Source organism: Trichosurus vulpecula, chromosome 9 (genome assembly GCF_011100635.1).
Source record: "Trichosurus vulpecula isolate mTriVul1 chromosome 9, mTriVul1.pri, whole genome shotgun sequence".
NCBI lineage: Eukaryota > Metazoa > Chordata > Mammalia > Diprotodontia > Phalangeridae > Trichosurus > Trichosurus vulpecula.
Window position 1 is genome coordinate 121760540 of NC_050581.1, and position 14783 is coordinate 121775322.

Below are 14783 nucleotides of genomic sequence, written 5' to 3' on the forward strand. Positions count from 1 at the left end.
ACTGAATTCGTCTATGATTGCGCATGCCCAGGTGGGAGATGAACTAGGCAAGCACGGGGACAGAATGGGGTCAAGGGAACAGGCAAATCAAAACATTCGGAGGCCGAGGCATTTTCTCCAGCACAGTGGCAGCATTTCCTTTCTCCCCGCACGTACCGCAGCCGCCCTCTCTCGCTTTGGTCCGCCCTCCGCTAGGCGGCGCAACGACCAAGCCGGCCCTCTCCAAGATGGCAGCACCCGCACCAGTTCCGTTTCCCGTGATCCGGCGGGCCAAGCCGCCACTGTCCCCCATATCCCGCCCTCCTTCAATCAGCGGCCGCCAACTGTCCCGGGCTGAGAGCCGATGACAGCGTCACCCAATAAGAAACGGCGTCGTGGAGCCGCCCGTCTGGGTTCTGTGAGGCCACGACCAATGAGAGAGCCGGACGTAGGAAGGAGCGGAGAGCGGTAGCCAATGGGATATCGCGGCGGCGCTGAAGCCGGCGCTTGGAGAAGACCCGGCTGCCGGGAGCGGATCAGTCCGAGCGGCGGCGGGACCAGGAGGATGTGGGCCTCTCACGGGCTGGCGGTGGCGCTGGCCCTGACTGTGCTACCGGGAGGGAGCCGGGCCCTTCGGCCAGGAGACTGCGAAGGTGAGAGCAACAGAGACGCTGAGCTAGTCGGGGGAGGAGGGAGACGAGGCTACTCGGTGCCCTGAGCTGGGCCGGGGCTGCGCTGAAGGAGGGACCCGAGGAGCCGGGCCTGGGCATGGGGTGGGGCTGGACTGGGGAAGGGGAGAGGAAGAGGAAGGGCCTCGGGGCCGGCTTAGCCGGCAGGGGAGCGGCGTTATCCTGGGAAGGAAGCCCGCTGAAAAGAGGCCGCCCACCTCCATTGTACAGAAGGGAAAACTGAGACCCGGACCCGGGGACCCCACACTGGCCTCCTCCTGGGGTGGCTCTTGAGGTTGTGGGACCCGGGAGCGGGGGGTGGGGGGTCTCGGATTGTTAATTGTGCCCCTGGACTTGGAGCCCGGGCTGCTTCTCCCGGAAAATGCGTCCATGAGAAGTTGCAGTACTTATTAACCGGGGCGTTGGAAGGAAAGTCCTCGGTGAGCTGGAGGCTCCGTGCAGACTTCATAAATAAAGCCCAGTCCCGAGTGTCAGAGGAGGCCGGGCTGCTCTCGGTGCTCTTGGTCGGGGAGAAGAAACTACCGGGAGTTTTCTGTTTGGGGGAAAGACCACCCCGCCCCGGGGGAGGGGGAGGGAGGGGGAGCAGTTCTTGAGGACCCCGAAGGATGCAGATTGAGAACAGTTTCTGTCCTAACCCGACATACTCGATCACCCCAGTATCCCAGGGTTACAGCTGAGGCTGGGGCGAGATGGATCATCTCGTTCACCAGCTTCTGTTATTGGGCTCCTTGAGGCATCAAGACCGATGGAAACCTCAGCTGTGCCACCGACCAAGGGGCAGGGGGCTGGGCCCGACCTTCCCCTCTGCCTGGTTCGTTCGATTGGTTCTTTAGTCTATGAAATGGAGCTGAGGATACAAGCACTACCAGTTTCTCAGGATTAGCTCCTAGAATTAGGGATGGAAGGAAACTTTAGGGGCATCTACTCCTACTCTCTTGTTTGTTAGGAAACTTTCCGGAAGAGGTCAAGTCACACAGGTTAAGAATAATGACAGAGCATGATTTAAATGCTGTTGACTCCCTAATAAAACCAAGCATTTCAAAGCTACAAAGTTTTGAAGGTGTATATTCTTCCCATCAGATTACTTTTAAATAGTAAAACACGAATAAAGTGTCAAACGTGTTTGATCCGGCACTCCACCCTGTGCCCTGCCATTCATCAAGTGCTGTGTGGCATATCCATTATTTAGATAGGACCCTTGAGGAGAAGTTATTCTGATCCATTATATAGCCTGTACACCCTTAGATGTTTCAAAAGAATGTGGGTGCATCAGCACAAACCTGCTTCTGTCCGGAAAATCATACTGATGCCTTAAAAGACTGCTATTATTGGGTCTCTAAAAAGCTTTTCTGCGTTTCTCTTTTGGCAGAACTGTTGTGTTTTTAGAGTCAGTTCATATTAGCACATCAGCCAGAGCATTTCCATGTTGGGGAGGCCTTTTGAGTTGTCTCAGATTTGCAATATAAAGGCTGTTCTCTCCACTCACATGGCCGGCAACCTAGTGCAGGTACTCATCACTTCTTCACTGTATAACTGCAATGACCTCATAATTTGTCTCCCTGCTTGCAGGTCCTGTCATCTCTCATCCATCCTCCACCCAGCTACTGAAGTGACATTTCTTGTAAAGTACAGGTTTTCCCACATAAGGAATCAAGAAGCATTTATTAAGCGCCTTCAATGTGCCAAGCACTAAAGGCAAATAGAAAAAAATTAATGGATTCCTGCTCTCAAGGAACTTACATTCTATTATCTATATAGATGTGTGTGTGTATATGTATGTACATGTATTTATATGTAGGGGTGTGTCTACGTAAACATAGCCATACACATATGTGAATATATGTGTATGCAAAGTAGTTACATGGAAGGAATGGTTTCCTGGAAACAAAAGTGATACTTGGAAGGCTATTATGAAGTATGGTGAGTTGAGAAAGTGCTCGTCAATGGTTTGATATTGCCTCTAAGATCAAATACAGTCTTTTCGGATTGTTATTTTAAAAGCCCTTCATAGTCTGGCCCCAGACCGTCTTTCTAGACTTAATTCACATGACTCCCCCTCCTTCCCCCAACTGACTGACTTTCTGCTACAACACCCACATTCAGCACTCCTCTCTCTGGCATCTCTGCTTTTGTACAAGCTGCCCCCCACCCCTGGGCCCAGAATTACTTTGTGTATGTTTTGTATTAACTTATACCATTAAAGTATATGGCTTTTCTTCTTTATCAAGCTTCTTGAGGGCAGACGCTTAATAAATGTTGATTAACTTGAATGCTGTGAATTTGGACAAACCTCTTCTGTATGAGCTTTAGTTTCCTAATATGTAAAATAAAAGGGGAGAGAGGGTTGGAATTGATTCTTGCTCTCTTAAGGACCTTCTGGCTCAAAAATAAAAGGGCATTATAGGCCTTTAATTCTTATGCCCATGAGAGATGGGCCTAGATGACGAGCACACTATATTTGTTTAGTTTGGCTTTTACAAAGTCAGGGAATTCCAGAGTAGCTGATACTTTATTCTGAAATGAGAAGTTTGTGATAAGCACATTTCTCAGACATCCAGCTGATGGAGGAGAACTTCACCATCAAATCAGCAGAGCTAGACAGGGAACGAAAACCAGAACCAGATAGGACTATTAGGAGATCCTTTAAACTCTGGTGTCCGAGCAGGCTATCCTAAGTATAGGCAGACGAGGTAGCCAAATGGATTCCTGCCCCCAAATGTAGGTTTCCATTTCACGGTGCCTAGAATGCCACTGTTAGAGAAGCAGTCCTTTGGGTAAAGACATCCTTCCAGGAGACCCATGTTTAAAATGTAAATATATTACCTAACACTCATTAATACTTAGAATGGATTACCAGGTTAACTGCCTCATATAGCACATTGGAAAGAACACAAATGAGCCACTATCTGGAAGTCTTTTCTTTGATCAAAACCTGGCACTACTTACTTGCTGATACAATTGGGAAGGCAAATAAATGTTGAAAGAATCAATTGTAGTTAATCCTTAGAAGGCAAGTCTGTTGATGTTATTTTCCTGGATATTTGGAATAAGCACATGTGTGACTGCTATAACTCTTTCCCCCCCCTCCCCCCGTTTTTTTTTATAGTATGCATTTCTTTTCTGGGAAAATTTTACCAAGACCTTAAAGACAGAGATGTCACATTTTCCCCAAGCAATATTGAAAATGAACTTATGAAGTTTTGCAATGATGCAAAAGGAAAAGAAAACCGTTTGGTGAGTATGCCATGCCTTGGCCTTTTCTAGATAGATTTGTCAAAATCCGTTGATAAAAGACAGGTATCTTTCCATGCTGAAGGCCTGTTCTGAGAACTTAATCTCTGCTCTGCTCATTGGGTTCAGCCTTTAAGCTCAACTGTTGGTTTACCAACCAGCTTTTTCTCCTCATACCTCTCATCACAAGCAAAGATTAAGTAATTCAGGACTGGAATAATCTCCTGTAACTTCAAACAACTTCTAGGAAGTGTTATATATACTAATGTCAGAATGGGTTTATTCTTGTGGTCAGAGATAAAAAAAAAAACCAATATCTTGAAGTTAGAAGTGCCTGAATGATTGTGACTTGAAAAATTCAATCTGGGCAAAGCAAGTACCAGAATAACATAGGCTTTAAAATATGAAACTAGATTTTTGAGAAAAAATTTTGATTTTATATAATATTGACTATGTGTGTAATATTGTTTAATATGGGCTGTCCCCCCTGCCTTTTCCCTCCTTAACTTTACCTACTGACTTCTGGCTTCCTTTTAAGTCCTAACTTCAATCTCATCTTTTGCTGGGAGCCTTTCCCGGCCCCTCTGTTAAATTATTTCGTGTTTATCCTCTCCATAGCTTGCTTTGTCTATGCCTGTTTGCATGTTGTCACCTCTGTTGGATTGTAAGCACCTTGAGGGTAGGGACTGTCCTTTACCTTTCCTTGTATCCTCAGCACTTAGCCCAACACCCTGACACGTGGATACTTAGTAAATGTTGCTTGATTGGTATTTGTAAAAGTGATTGTCCTGAATAGTGTGCAAGGATAAATGACCTAGCGTGGCCATAAAGAAGAGGGATGGCATATGCCATCAGATTTTGGTGCTGTGTTGGTCATTTTTGCTGAAATTGATGTAAAAGTTTCTTAAGCAGTTGTTCTTTCTTCCTCCAGTGCTATTACATTGGAGCCACCAGTGATGCAGCCACCAAGATTATCAACGAAGTGTCCAAGCCTCTTAGCCACCACATTCCTGTTGAGAAGATCTGTGAGAAGCTAAAGAAGAAAGACAGTCAAGTCTGTGAGCTCAAATATGGTGAGTTCTGATGTATCTTCTACTTCTTAAGCATCAGGAAGAAAGGAAACAAACATTCATTTGAGAGAAGAGGAAGGGAAAGGAGTAAGCCCTAAGTGCCTCCTCTGAGCCAGGCACCATGCCAGTGTTTTGCAAATATTATCTTGTTTGAGCCTCCCAACAAGCCTGAGAGGTAGGTGCTGGTATCCCCATTTTACAGTTGAGGAAACCAGGGCAGACAGCAGTTAAGTGATTTGCCCAGGGTCACATAAGCTATTAAGTGCCCGAAGCTGAGTTTGAATTGGGGTCTTCCTGGCTCTAGGCCCAGTGTTCTTCTATCCACTAAGATACTAGCTGCCTTGGTGGCAAGGGTGATCTTCTCAGATGGGTGCTTCCATCTCATCAGCTACTCTAGCAGGCCTTGGCTCTCACACTGCTCTGAAATTCTTAGCCATGTCCAAACAACTCTGGGAGTGGTGGTGTTCTCCTTTTCGTACTGTTAGTCTGTTCACAGAAACATAGACTAACACTTAGAGCCAAAGTCAAAAAGTACTTTTGCTGAGTAGAGGTTTTTCCTTCTTATTTTAACAGCATCAAAACATTTTGTGAATCGTTTCTTTCATGTCCTGTTGTAGAAGTTGCTGGCCTTCGAAAAAATCTGCAAAAAGGATCCAGTTAGGTTGATGTTCCCACAGTTTATTATTGAGTATTAGAAGCACATTTTAAATTAGTCTCTCTAACATGTTGATTTTAAACAGTATTGTTCACTTAATTGTCTGAAGCAGGTGTTGAACTTTTATGTGTATGGAGAGTTGTATTCAGTGTTGGGGGGCTGGCTGCCAAGGCTAGTTATGTTAAGCTTCACCACTGTGGCTAGCTCAGTGCCTTCCACAGTGCAGGTTTCTATTGACTGAGTGACCAGTATTGCTTTTTGGAGAATCACCATTGTCCTCTCACCACCACCCACCCACCCCCACCCCCCCACCTATGAGCCAGCTTTGTTACAACAGCTTTGATAAGTGGCAGTGTGGCAGTGGAGAAGAAGCTCATTAAGAGAGGCTTGTGGAGTGAGTAAAAGGGGGTGGTAAGAGCAGGAACTGCTGACTCAGTGCTGTGTGCCTTCTCAGTTACTAACATCTCCTCACCCTTCCTCCAGATAAACAGATTGACCTGAGCACAGTGGATCTGAAGAAACTCAGAGTTAAGGAGTTGAAGAAGATCCTGGATGACTGGGGTGAAATGTGTAAAGGCTGTGCTGAAAAATCAGACTACATACGGAAAATTAACGAACTGATGCCCAAATATGCCCCAAAGGCAGCTAGTTCACGGACTGATCTTTAGTTTGCACAGCGCTCTGTAGGCATTTCAGAAGAAATCACATTTAATCTGTTTCCAAACAGCCTTTTTGTAATTTATTTTTAAGAGGGCTCCTGATGGTGTCAGATCTGAAACCTGGGGCTTGATTCAAGATGCTGGTTCTACAGCTCCATTGCGTCTCTCTCTCTGTACTGTTCTTCATTTTTGTTGTTTCTTCATTTAGGACTTCACAATATGTATGGGATTTTTTTATTAAAGTTTTAAAAAAAATTAGTTTTCTAGCTGTCAGGGTCCGTGCCATTCTCAGCTCTGATAAAGTTATCTTTGCTGTAAGAGTGTTCCTCACGAAGCAGATTCCAAGGTGACCAGTCTCACCTCCTAGAACATAAGGAACAGAGGAATAGGTTGCCTGATCTGGTGGTTGTACTTAAAGAGCAGATAATTCTGTATTACTTTTAGAAGGGCAGATATCTCTGTATCTGCACAACAGAGAACGTTCAAATCCTACTGACTTGTGATACCAGGCAAGTCACCTCTCAGTGCTCTCGAAGACTCCAAGACCAGAAGTTGCTGCCCAGCACTAGTAAAAGGAGTTTGTTTATCCAGGAGGCTCCTCTACCAGTGAAATCATAGGTCGTCCTCTTCTGACAGACTTGATGTCCAGACAAGTTACAGAGAATTGTCCAGTCTTGGTCCTTGATGCCCAGGAAACTGAATTCCTAGAATAAGCTCTTTTGGTTTGGTCATCGGCTCTACCTTCCAAGGCCCAAGATAGTAAAACAGTCTAGGCCTGGGGTGATGAAAAGACAACTGTTTCCAAGTATGACGATTTATTGGGACAGTGAGGAGGGCAGGGAAACTAATAAAATGGATCATACCACAAAGAGACCTTTGAGATCAAGTCTAAACTCTTTATATAGAGGAGAAAACATCCACAGAGGAAAAGAGATTTGTCTGAGGTCAGACACTAAATAGTATTAGGGATTGGAGCCAGGTCTTTGACCTGAGTTTTATTCTCCTGCTGCCTCCTCAAAGTTCCAGAGGTCTGCACAGCCCATTAGACTGAAACAGCAGACCCAAGAGTAGTAACCAACAGGAAGTTTTCTGAGAAAAGTCAGTAGGAACCCAGACCCTGGAAAAATACATTGGAAGGCCTGTGGTTTTAATGGTGTCTGTGATTTATATAGCCCCAGCTTTTCTCCAACAACATTAACAGCTGTGAGCCTATGGCCCAACCTCAATGACCTTTGGTCATCTGCCCTCATTGGGCCAATGCTGGGCACAGGGCAGCTGAAAAAGTGGCCCAAATGTAGGGTCTCGGCATACAAAGTGAAAACAGATTGTGCCCCTCTGGACACCTACTCTGCCTTCAAATGAGTCGTCTAATTCTCTCCTACCTTCTCAGGAAAACAATGCATTTCACTATGTATAGAAAGTTTAAAATATCAAATGACACACATAAAAGAGTTGAGAAATATGAGGGGTTTTTTTTAACTTTAGGTAGATGACTAATTTACTTTTCAAAATACCATATTCCACTTCACCTTTTAACATAAACAAGCAGCATTTACCAATTCAAAGAGGTTTTTCCCTGGCATGTAAAAGCACTTCTGGCTGTTCGTAAAATTTGAAGTTGATCATATGACTTAGGACTTTCCTCTGAGAAGCCCTATGAAATCTAGTGATCTGTACTTTATCCCTATTTTTGAATACTTTTGTGTAATTTTCTTGTATGATTTCCTTGAGGAATACAGGCTTTTCATCATGTTTTTCTGAAAAGGACTATAATTTTTTAATATGATTTTGTTTCGGTTTAGACTCTGCCTACCCAGGGACCCCAAAAGCTTTCGGTTTTATGATGTCATGGAACCATCTGAAAGAATTCGAGTCAGACCATCTCTAATCCAAGTTTAGGCATTTATTGAGATTGATGCCTCTCATGAAGCAGGCTAAGTTCCAAGAGGAACCAGCAACTTCAGAGAAAGCAAGGTGGGTTTTTAACAGAAATTATGAATATTAAAAAATCAGGAGGCATTTGTTTAAGGTAATAGGGGAGGGGTCCCAGCCACAGTGGAACTGTGCATGCAATTACCCACAGTGCATACAGAAAAACCTATTTGGAGGGTTATGTACGTATGATAATGATAATACAACAAGCCTCTCTGTCATAAGTTCATTCTAGGTCAGCTCTTAAATATTATTGCACAGGGCCTACCTAGGGAAAGTTCCTTCTATTGTTTTGGGGTCCACATCCTGCTTGGGCAACCTGGCGGTGCTGTTTTCTGATTGGCTGAGTATAGTGCTCCTCTCTGAGACTAGATGGTTGTGGTTGAGTGCATGAACACACCCGCTGTTTCTGTGGGAAATAAGAGGAATGCGTCTGGGGGCAGTGGCTGGCTAGAAGCAATGGCTGGGACCCCATCACATGGACACACCTGTTCTGTGAGAAATATGAGTTCATGGACACACTTGTTCTAGTGAGCAGTGAAGCAAGCATCTATGAAGTTAGAATATTGAGTGTGGGCAGGGGGGAATGGCTAATGAGGGGCAGTGGGCTTGCTGTTCAGTGGCGCCTATAAGGAAGTTAGAATACTGGGGCTGGGGGCAGCTTTATTAAGATTCCATCAATTTCTTCGTGTCTTTTCCTTCATCTTGGACTCCACGTTGTAAAGATCTCGTGTTTTTTTCAAATCCCCTGTCCTTTCTCAATTGGCTGTTTTAGAGAGAGAATTCTAAGTCACGATCTATCACCCTGGAGAGCCTAAGATTTCTATCCTGATTTCTTCCTTTGATGTTGTTTTTAATTATTTTGGTGTTCCTCTTTTGAGCCATTCTGTTGATTTTTTTTATCTTTTCATCAGGGAGTTTTTAGTTGCTTTCTATTCTGGGGAAGCTGGACGAGTACTACAGTATTGAGGAAAGGCAGTGTCCTAGTTTTCAAAAAAGGAAAGAGAATGTAGTCTGCAGACTGCAGGCTAGTAACTTTGACTTTAGTCCCTGGAAAAAACTGTAGAACAAATTGCTAAAGATTGCCATCAAAATAATTTAAAATGCTTGGTAAACACCTAGAAATGGAAGCAGGGCTCACAAAGAAACAGCATGGCTTCCTCAACAACAGGCCATGCCAAAGTAGCCTCATCTCTTTTTTGATGGGAGTTTACCAAACTGGGAGATTGGGGTAAGGTTGCAAATAACAAAAAGATTTCAGCAAAACTTTGAACAAAAATCTTTCAAGTGATTCTTATGGACAAGACAGAAATATAGCCTAGATAATACTGCTTTCCATTCCATGTTCTCCCAGTGGTTGAAAAGGGGTTTGGAGACAAATTGGTCATTGAACCTTGAGTGCATGGCCAACTGGCTGGAAAGCACTAGACACCAGGGATTCCCAGAAGCAGAAATAGAATCTATTAAACCGTATGCACTTTTCTCACATGGTCTCCCATTGTAACAACTGTACTAGATAATATTGCACTTGGAGTTATTAATATTTTTATGTAAACTCGGGAAGAAATCTTTAGTGGAGCGACCCCAGAGATGTGTGCTTAGCTATCACATTTTACTGTTAATCTGCCATGATCAAGTCTGCTGAGAGCCAGGAAGCAGATCTGCAGTATGAATTCTTTCCCTGCCTGCAAGTTTCTCAATGTCCGGGATCACTTCATCCTTTCACTCTGTATGTAGAACCATATACTCCATGGGAGCATTAGAGATTAAAAATCAGACCTGTGAATTTTTTTTAGGTTTATGAAATTCTCCTGAGTCCACTATGAAGCAGTATTGGGAATGTTCCCCTTTTATGACAATAATACAGCACAAAAACAATTGAGTAGTCTCACAGGAGTTTTAGGACTTGTATAAGGCAGGTTCTAAAAAATGTGTGACTGAATGGCTGGCCTGAGCAGAAAACCACAGTTGGGGTCGTCAGGCATGTGCACATAACCTCCATTCCTCCAATTCTCATCCCAGCTGTTCTTGAAAATCCAAGATTTGCTGTACTCGACCTCATCTTCAAAGCTATACTCCACCACTAAGACTGGTGACCCATAGCAGTATGAGTTATTTAGTAAGGCCCTGAGCTGTAGAAGTCAGAAGCTATCAGGTCCAGCACTGATGGCCACAGCGATGGATCCCACAGTAGACACAGCATCTTGGAGGCTTTTTCTCAGCACTTGAAGGAAATGTAAGTAGCAAAGTCAGTGTTATTGGCAACAGATAATTCTGCCATGTACTTAGATTCTTTTCTTGGCCATGTAAGAGTAGGAATCTTCAGAATCAATGCACTCATTCTCCTTGACATGCTGAGAAACCTCCAGTATAAACCCATGTTTCCCTGCTTCCAACTGCAGTCCACCAAGCTCTGCTCATTCACAGGTGAGAACATGGCAGGATGTAGCCATGTTCTCTCAAGTCTGCTGCTCTGAAAATCTCCACAAGCTTCAGTGTCATGGATATTACACTTGCGGTTTTCTTTCTAGATGCTTTGTAGCCCAGAATCTTTTCCATGAATTCTTCCTTGGTCATGTCACTAAACTGGTTCATGGCCAGTCTGTAAGTGGGCTAGTCCATGCTGTATTCCATATGGTACAATTCATTTTGTCTCCCGAAAGAGATCCCCTCTAGCTATCTTGTATGCTCGTGAAGGTCTTCTGATGCCAAGATTTCCATACCTTCCAGGGAGTGTCCCTCTGGATATGATGAGGCGCCCCCCAAGGCCAACCCCAGACAATGCAGCCACTAAGAGATAAAACTCCATTACTAATATTAACAAAAAGACTGCAAGAGAAATGCTGAAGGTTTTTCTTTTTTAAGTTGCTGATATTCCTATTTCCACTCCTTCAAAGAGTTACTTGTTTGCTAGGGGACATGGTAAGCAGATTTGGGGTTTGTGACCCTTGTGATAAGGTCAATCATCTTTGCTTTCCATTCCATGTTCTCCCAGTGGTTGGGAACTTAGGTTGAAAAAGGGTTTGGAGACAAATTGGTTGTTCAACCTTGAGTATATGGCCAACTGGCTGGGAAGCACTAAGAACCAGAGATTCCCAGAAGCAGAAATACGTTATATTAAACCATATGCATTTTTCTCACATGGTCTCCCATTGTAACAAATTTTGAAGCTGAGAATCAGCCAGAAAATAGTTTCTAACTGGCTTGAATTGAACCCTTAAAAGAAAGCTCTGGGCTTTAGTAACAATCCCTACCATATATGCATGTGGTACAAGGGACAGGAAGTGATGACAAAGTTACAAAGACCATCCCTGCAATCTGGAGTTCCTCTCTTGTAATATGCCTTCCCCACTATAACACACAGAGAACTGTTTTTAATAAAGTGCACAAAAAGTATCACTTCCAAGGAAATTTTGGTATAACCTATGCACAAATGAGGCAAATGATAAGTTCATAGCCTTGTGGTGCAGTGGATAGAGTGCCAGGCCTGGAGTCAGGAGGACCTGAGTTCAAATTTGGCCTCAGACACTTACTAGCTGGGCAAGTCACTTGACCCTGTTTGCCTCAGTTTCCTCATCTGTAAAACTGGAGAAGGAAATGGCCGGTATCTTTGCCAAGAAAACCCCAAAAGTGGTCATGAGGAGTTGGACACAACTGAAGTGACTAACAAGAAGACCTAATGAGCCTGGCACAAGGTTGAAGTACTCCAGATCAGCTGGTTCCTCTCATTTGACTCTCACAGCAGCCCTGTGGAGCAAGTGGTATTCTTCCCATCCTAAGCCAGGGTCTGAACCTGAAGTTTGCCCTCTGACCTAAGCACGCAGAGGAGAAAGTGGAGTAACAGAATTCTGGAACTGTAAGACGTTTTGGAAATCTAAGCCAAGCCCCTCATCTTCTGGTGGGGGGAAGGCTATCCTGGGCCTTCCATGCTGCCTTTTGTTCTCGCTCTTAATAACTCATCTGAAAGTGCAGAAAACCTCACCACCATAGTCTCCATCGGTTCACCCATCTTAGATGGCTCCGGTTTATTATTTTCTCAGAAAACTGTCTCCTCAGGTACACCAGCTGATGGGCAGGGGTGGAGTTCACGCCTGCAAGCTCCCCATAGCTGTTAGAAATCCTCAGTCCCCTAATCTCTGGTCCTTGAGCTGTCCTCAGTGCAACATTAGTGTTCTCAAAGCCCAACATTCACATTTCAGTACGTTTGCTTTTGCCCCTCTGAGGCCATCCTCCCCCTCAAAAAAAAAAAGATTTAGGCAGTATTGGCTCAGAGAGCAAGTTCTACCAACTTGTATGACCTTGGTTATGTCCAATAACATTTAGGAAATGCGAGTATGACTTCCATTAGCTCATAGGTTCAGGCTTTTTATAGACTGAAGGACCAAATGACAAAATAGATATGATGATCTTAAATTGTGCAGTCTATCTTTTGCTTAGCACTTTAATGCTTTTCAAAGCACAAGCTCCATTCATTATCTCATTAGCTCTACGATACCTGTCAGGAAGATCTCATAGCCTAACAATGAATTTGAAAAAAAAATCGAAGGAACCAGGTAGAAAGTTTGTCTTTGCTGTGCTTGTGACAAGCAAATCACTTAACCTTTCTGGGGCTTCCGTGTCCACATCTATAAAACAGACTGGCTTACACGATGTCCAAAAATACCATGACCTTATGACTGTCTCTTGACCTCAGGAAGTAAACCTGGGCTTAGTTGTATCCTCCAGGCTTCAGCTGTTACAGAACAGTGGAGCCGGATCATCATCGCTATACATGTAGATGTCCAGAAATAAAGAGCTGTGGCCATCAACATATAGGAAGAGAGTTGTCTACAGGAGAGCAATATGACAGGTCCACAAGGTCAAATGTGGGGTGGAGGTATGAATGACTGGTGATAGTGAGACCCAAGGATAATAGGAGAGTGGAAATCTCAACACCCAGTAGGGATGGGTCCTAATGTCTCTTCCAGTCATACAGCTACATAGATGTAAGGGAGGTTCTCACTGGTCTCATTTTCCTTCCATGGTCCCTTTGTTCTCAGCTGAATTCCACAGTTCTTGGAGATCGTAACCCCCTAAAACACTCACCAGGCAATGAGGGATCCTTGGGCACTTTCTCTTCAGACTTGGTCATTTACAGCATGCCCCCCCCCCATCTCGTTGCAGTACCAAGTCCCTCTGTCACACTGCAGATGGCTCTAGGTGAGCCCATGAGCCACCAGAAGAGAGTAGGAAGTAGAAGTCCCCTTCCCTAAACACATTGCTCTCAAAGGTAAAAGCTTTCTGATTCCCTCGGTATGAACTGGTTATTCCTATTCCACAGTTCAGATGTGAGAACTTCCCAAGTGGTCCCTCACCTAAGGGAGAAGGGCGACTTTGGGAACCCACTTCTCACTCCACGCAGCATAACCAGTCCCTCCCTGTGGGGATCCACAGATCCTCCCTAACAAGTGACTGGACTAACCCGCGTTGGGGGTTCAGCACGGGACAGACAGCTCCTTGAGCCTCTGGGCGCTGACTCTCCTTGGGGCTTTATCGTAGGAGGCGGTGTATGGCTCCCCAGAGCCGGAGATAAGAGAAGCTTCGTAGATCGGGGAGCGAACCCCCATCCGGCTATTTCCTACCTGTGTGACCTTGAGAATAAAGTACCTTCCTTCTCCAAAAGCTACTTTCCCTTCCTGTACAATGCCAGGATCTCTTCCACTTCTTAAGTCTGTGGTCCTAGGTAAAGGAAGGGTCTGAGGAGAGATGGGGAATTCCAGACCCTCCAGGAACTGAAGGGGAGGGGGATTACAGGGCCGACCCCCAAATATCACAGCCTAAGATGGAAGCAGCTAGTAGATAAAGTGCTGGGCCTGGAGTCCGGAAGACCTGACTTCAAATACGACTTCAGACACTGTGTGACCCCAGGCAAGTCACTTAACCCTGTTTGCCTCAGTTTCCTCATTTGTAAAATGAGCTGGAGAAGGAAATGGCAAACCAGTCCAGCGTCTTTGCCAAGAAAACCCGCAAACCGGGTCAGTAAGAGTCGGACACGGCTGAACAACTGCATGTCCAACGGTTGTTCTGAGGATCAGATTGGTAAAGCACTTTGCAAACGCTAACACTGTATAAATGTGGGTCGCTCTTAGCTGGCCGGGCGAAGCGTCGGACGGCGCATCTTCGGGAGAGAGCGCGTCACTCCGGGCTCACTCGCTGTCAAGGTGACTGAAGACGCCGAAGCCCGAGCAGGCTGGTTGTTTCGCCCTCTGGCCGACAGGTGGCGCTAAAGCCCAAGCTCCAATCGGCTGTCGAATGGAGTCAGAGCCCGGGAAGGCTGGGGGGAAGTGACGGAAGGGCGGAGGGCTCTCCCATCGGACGTGCGCCCGCCCGCCCTCCGAGCCGCGCGCCTTGATGACGCAGCGGCGCGCTGTCCCTGTCCCTGTCCCCTCCCCTTCCTCCCTGCGCTTTTCCTCCCCCGCCTTTTCGCGGCCGCCGCGCTCAGTCCTTTTGTCCAAGATGGCGGCCCGGGGGGCGCTGCCTCCTCCTCCCGCTCCTGCTCCGGCTCCGGCCCCGCCGCCGCCGCTCCCGC

At 45.5% G+C, this 14783-nt stretch overlaps 1 protein-coding gene across 1 annotated transcript; it reads left to right on the forward strand.

Annotated features, from left to right (window-relative positions):
* The first annotated feature begins 454 nt into the window (after positions 1–454).
* Positions 455–10001, forward strand: MANF (mesencephalic astrocyte derived neurotrophic factor). The gene is made up of 4 exons (XM_036738537.1): positions 455–632; positions 3775–3902; positions 4831–4972; positions 6108–10001. The coding sequence occupies exons 1-4, from the start codon at positions 455–457 to the stop codon at positions 6290–6292; spliced, it is 633 nt and encodes a 210-aa protein (XP_036594432.1). The 3' UTR covers positions 6293–10001.
* The last annotated feature ends 4782 nt before the right edge of the window (positions 10002–14783 follow it).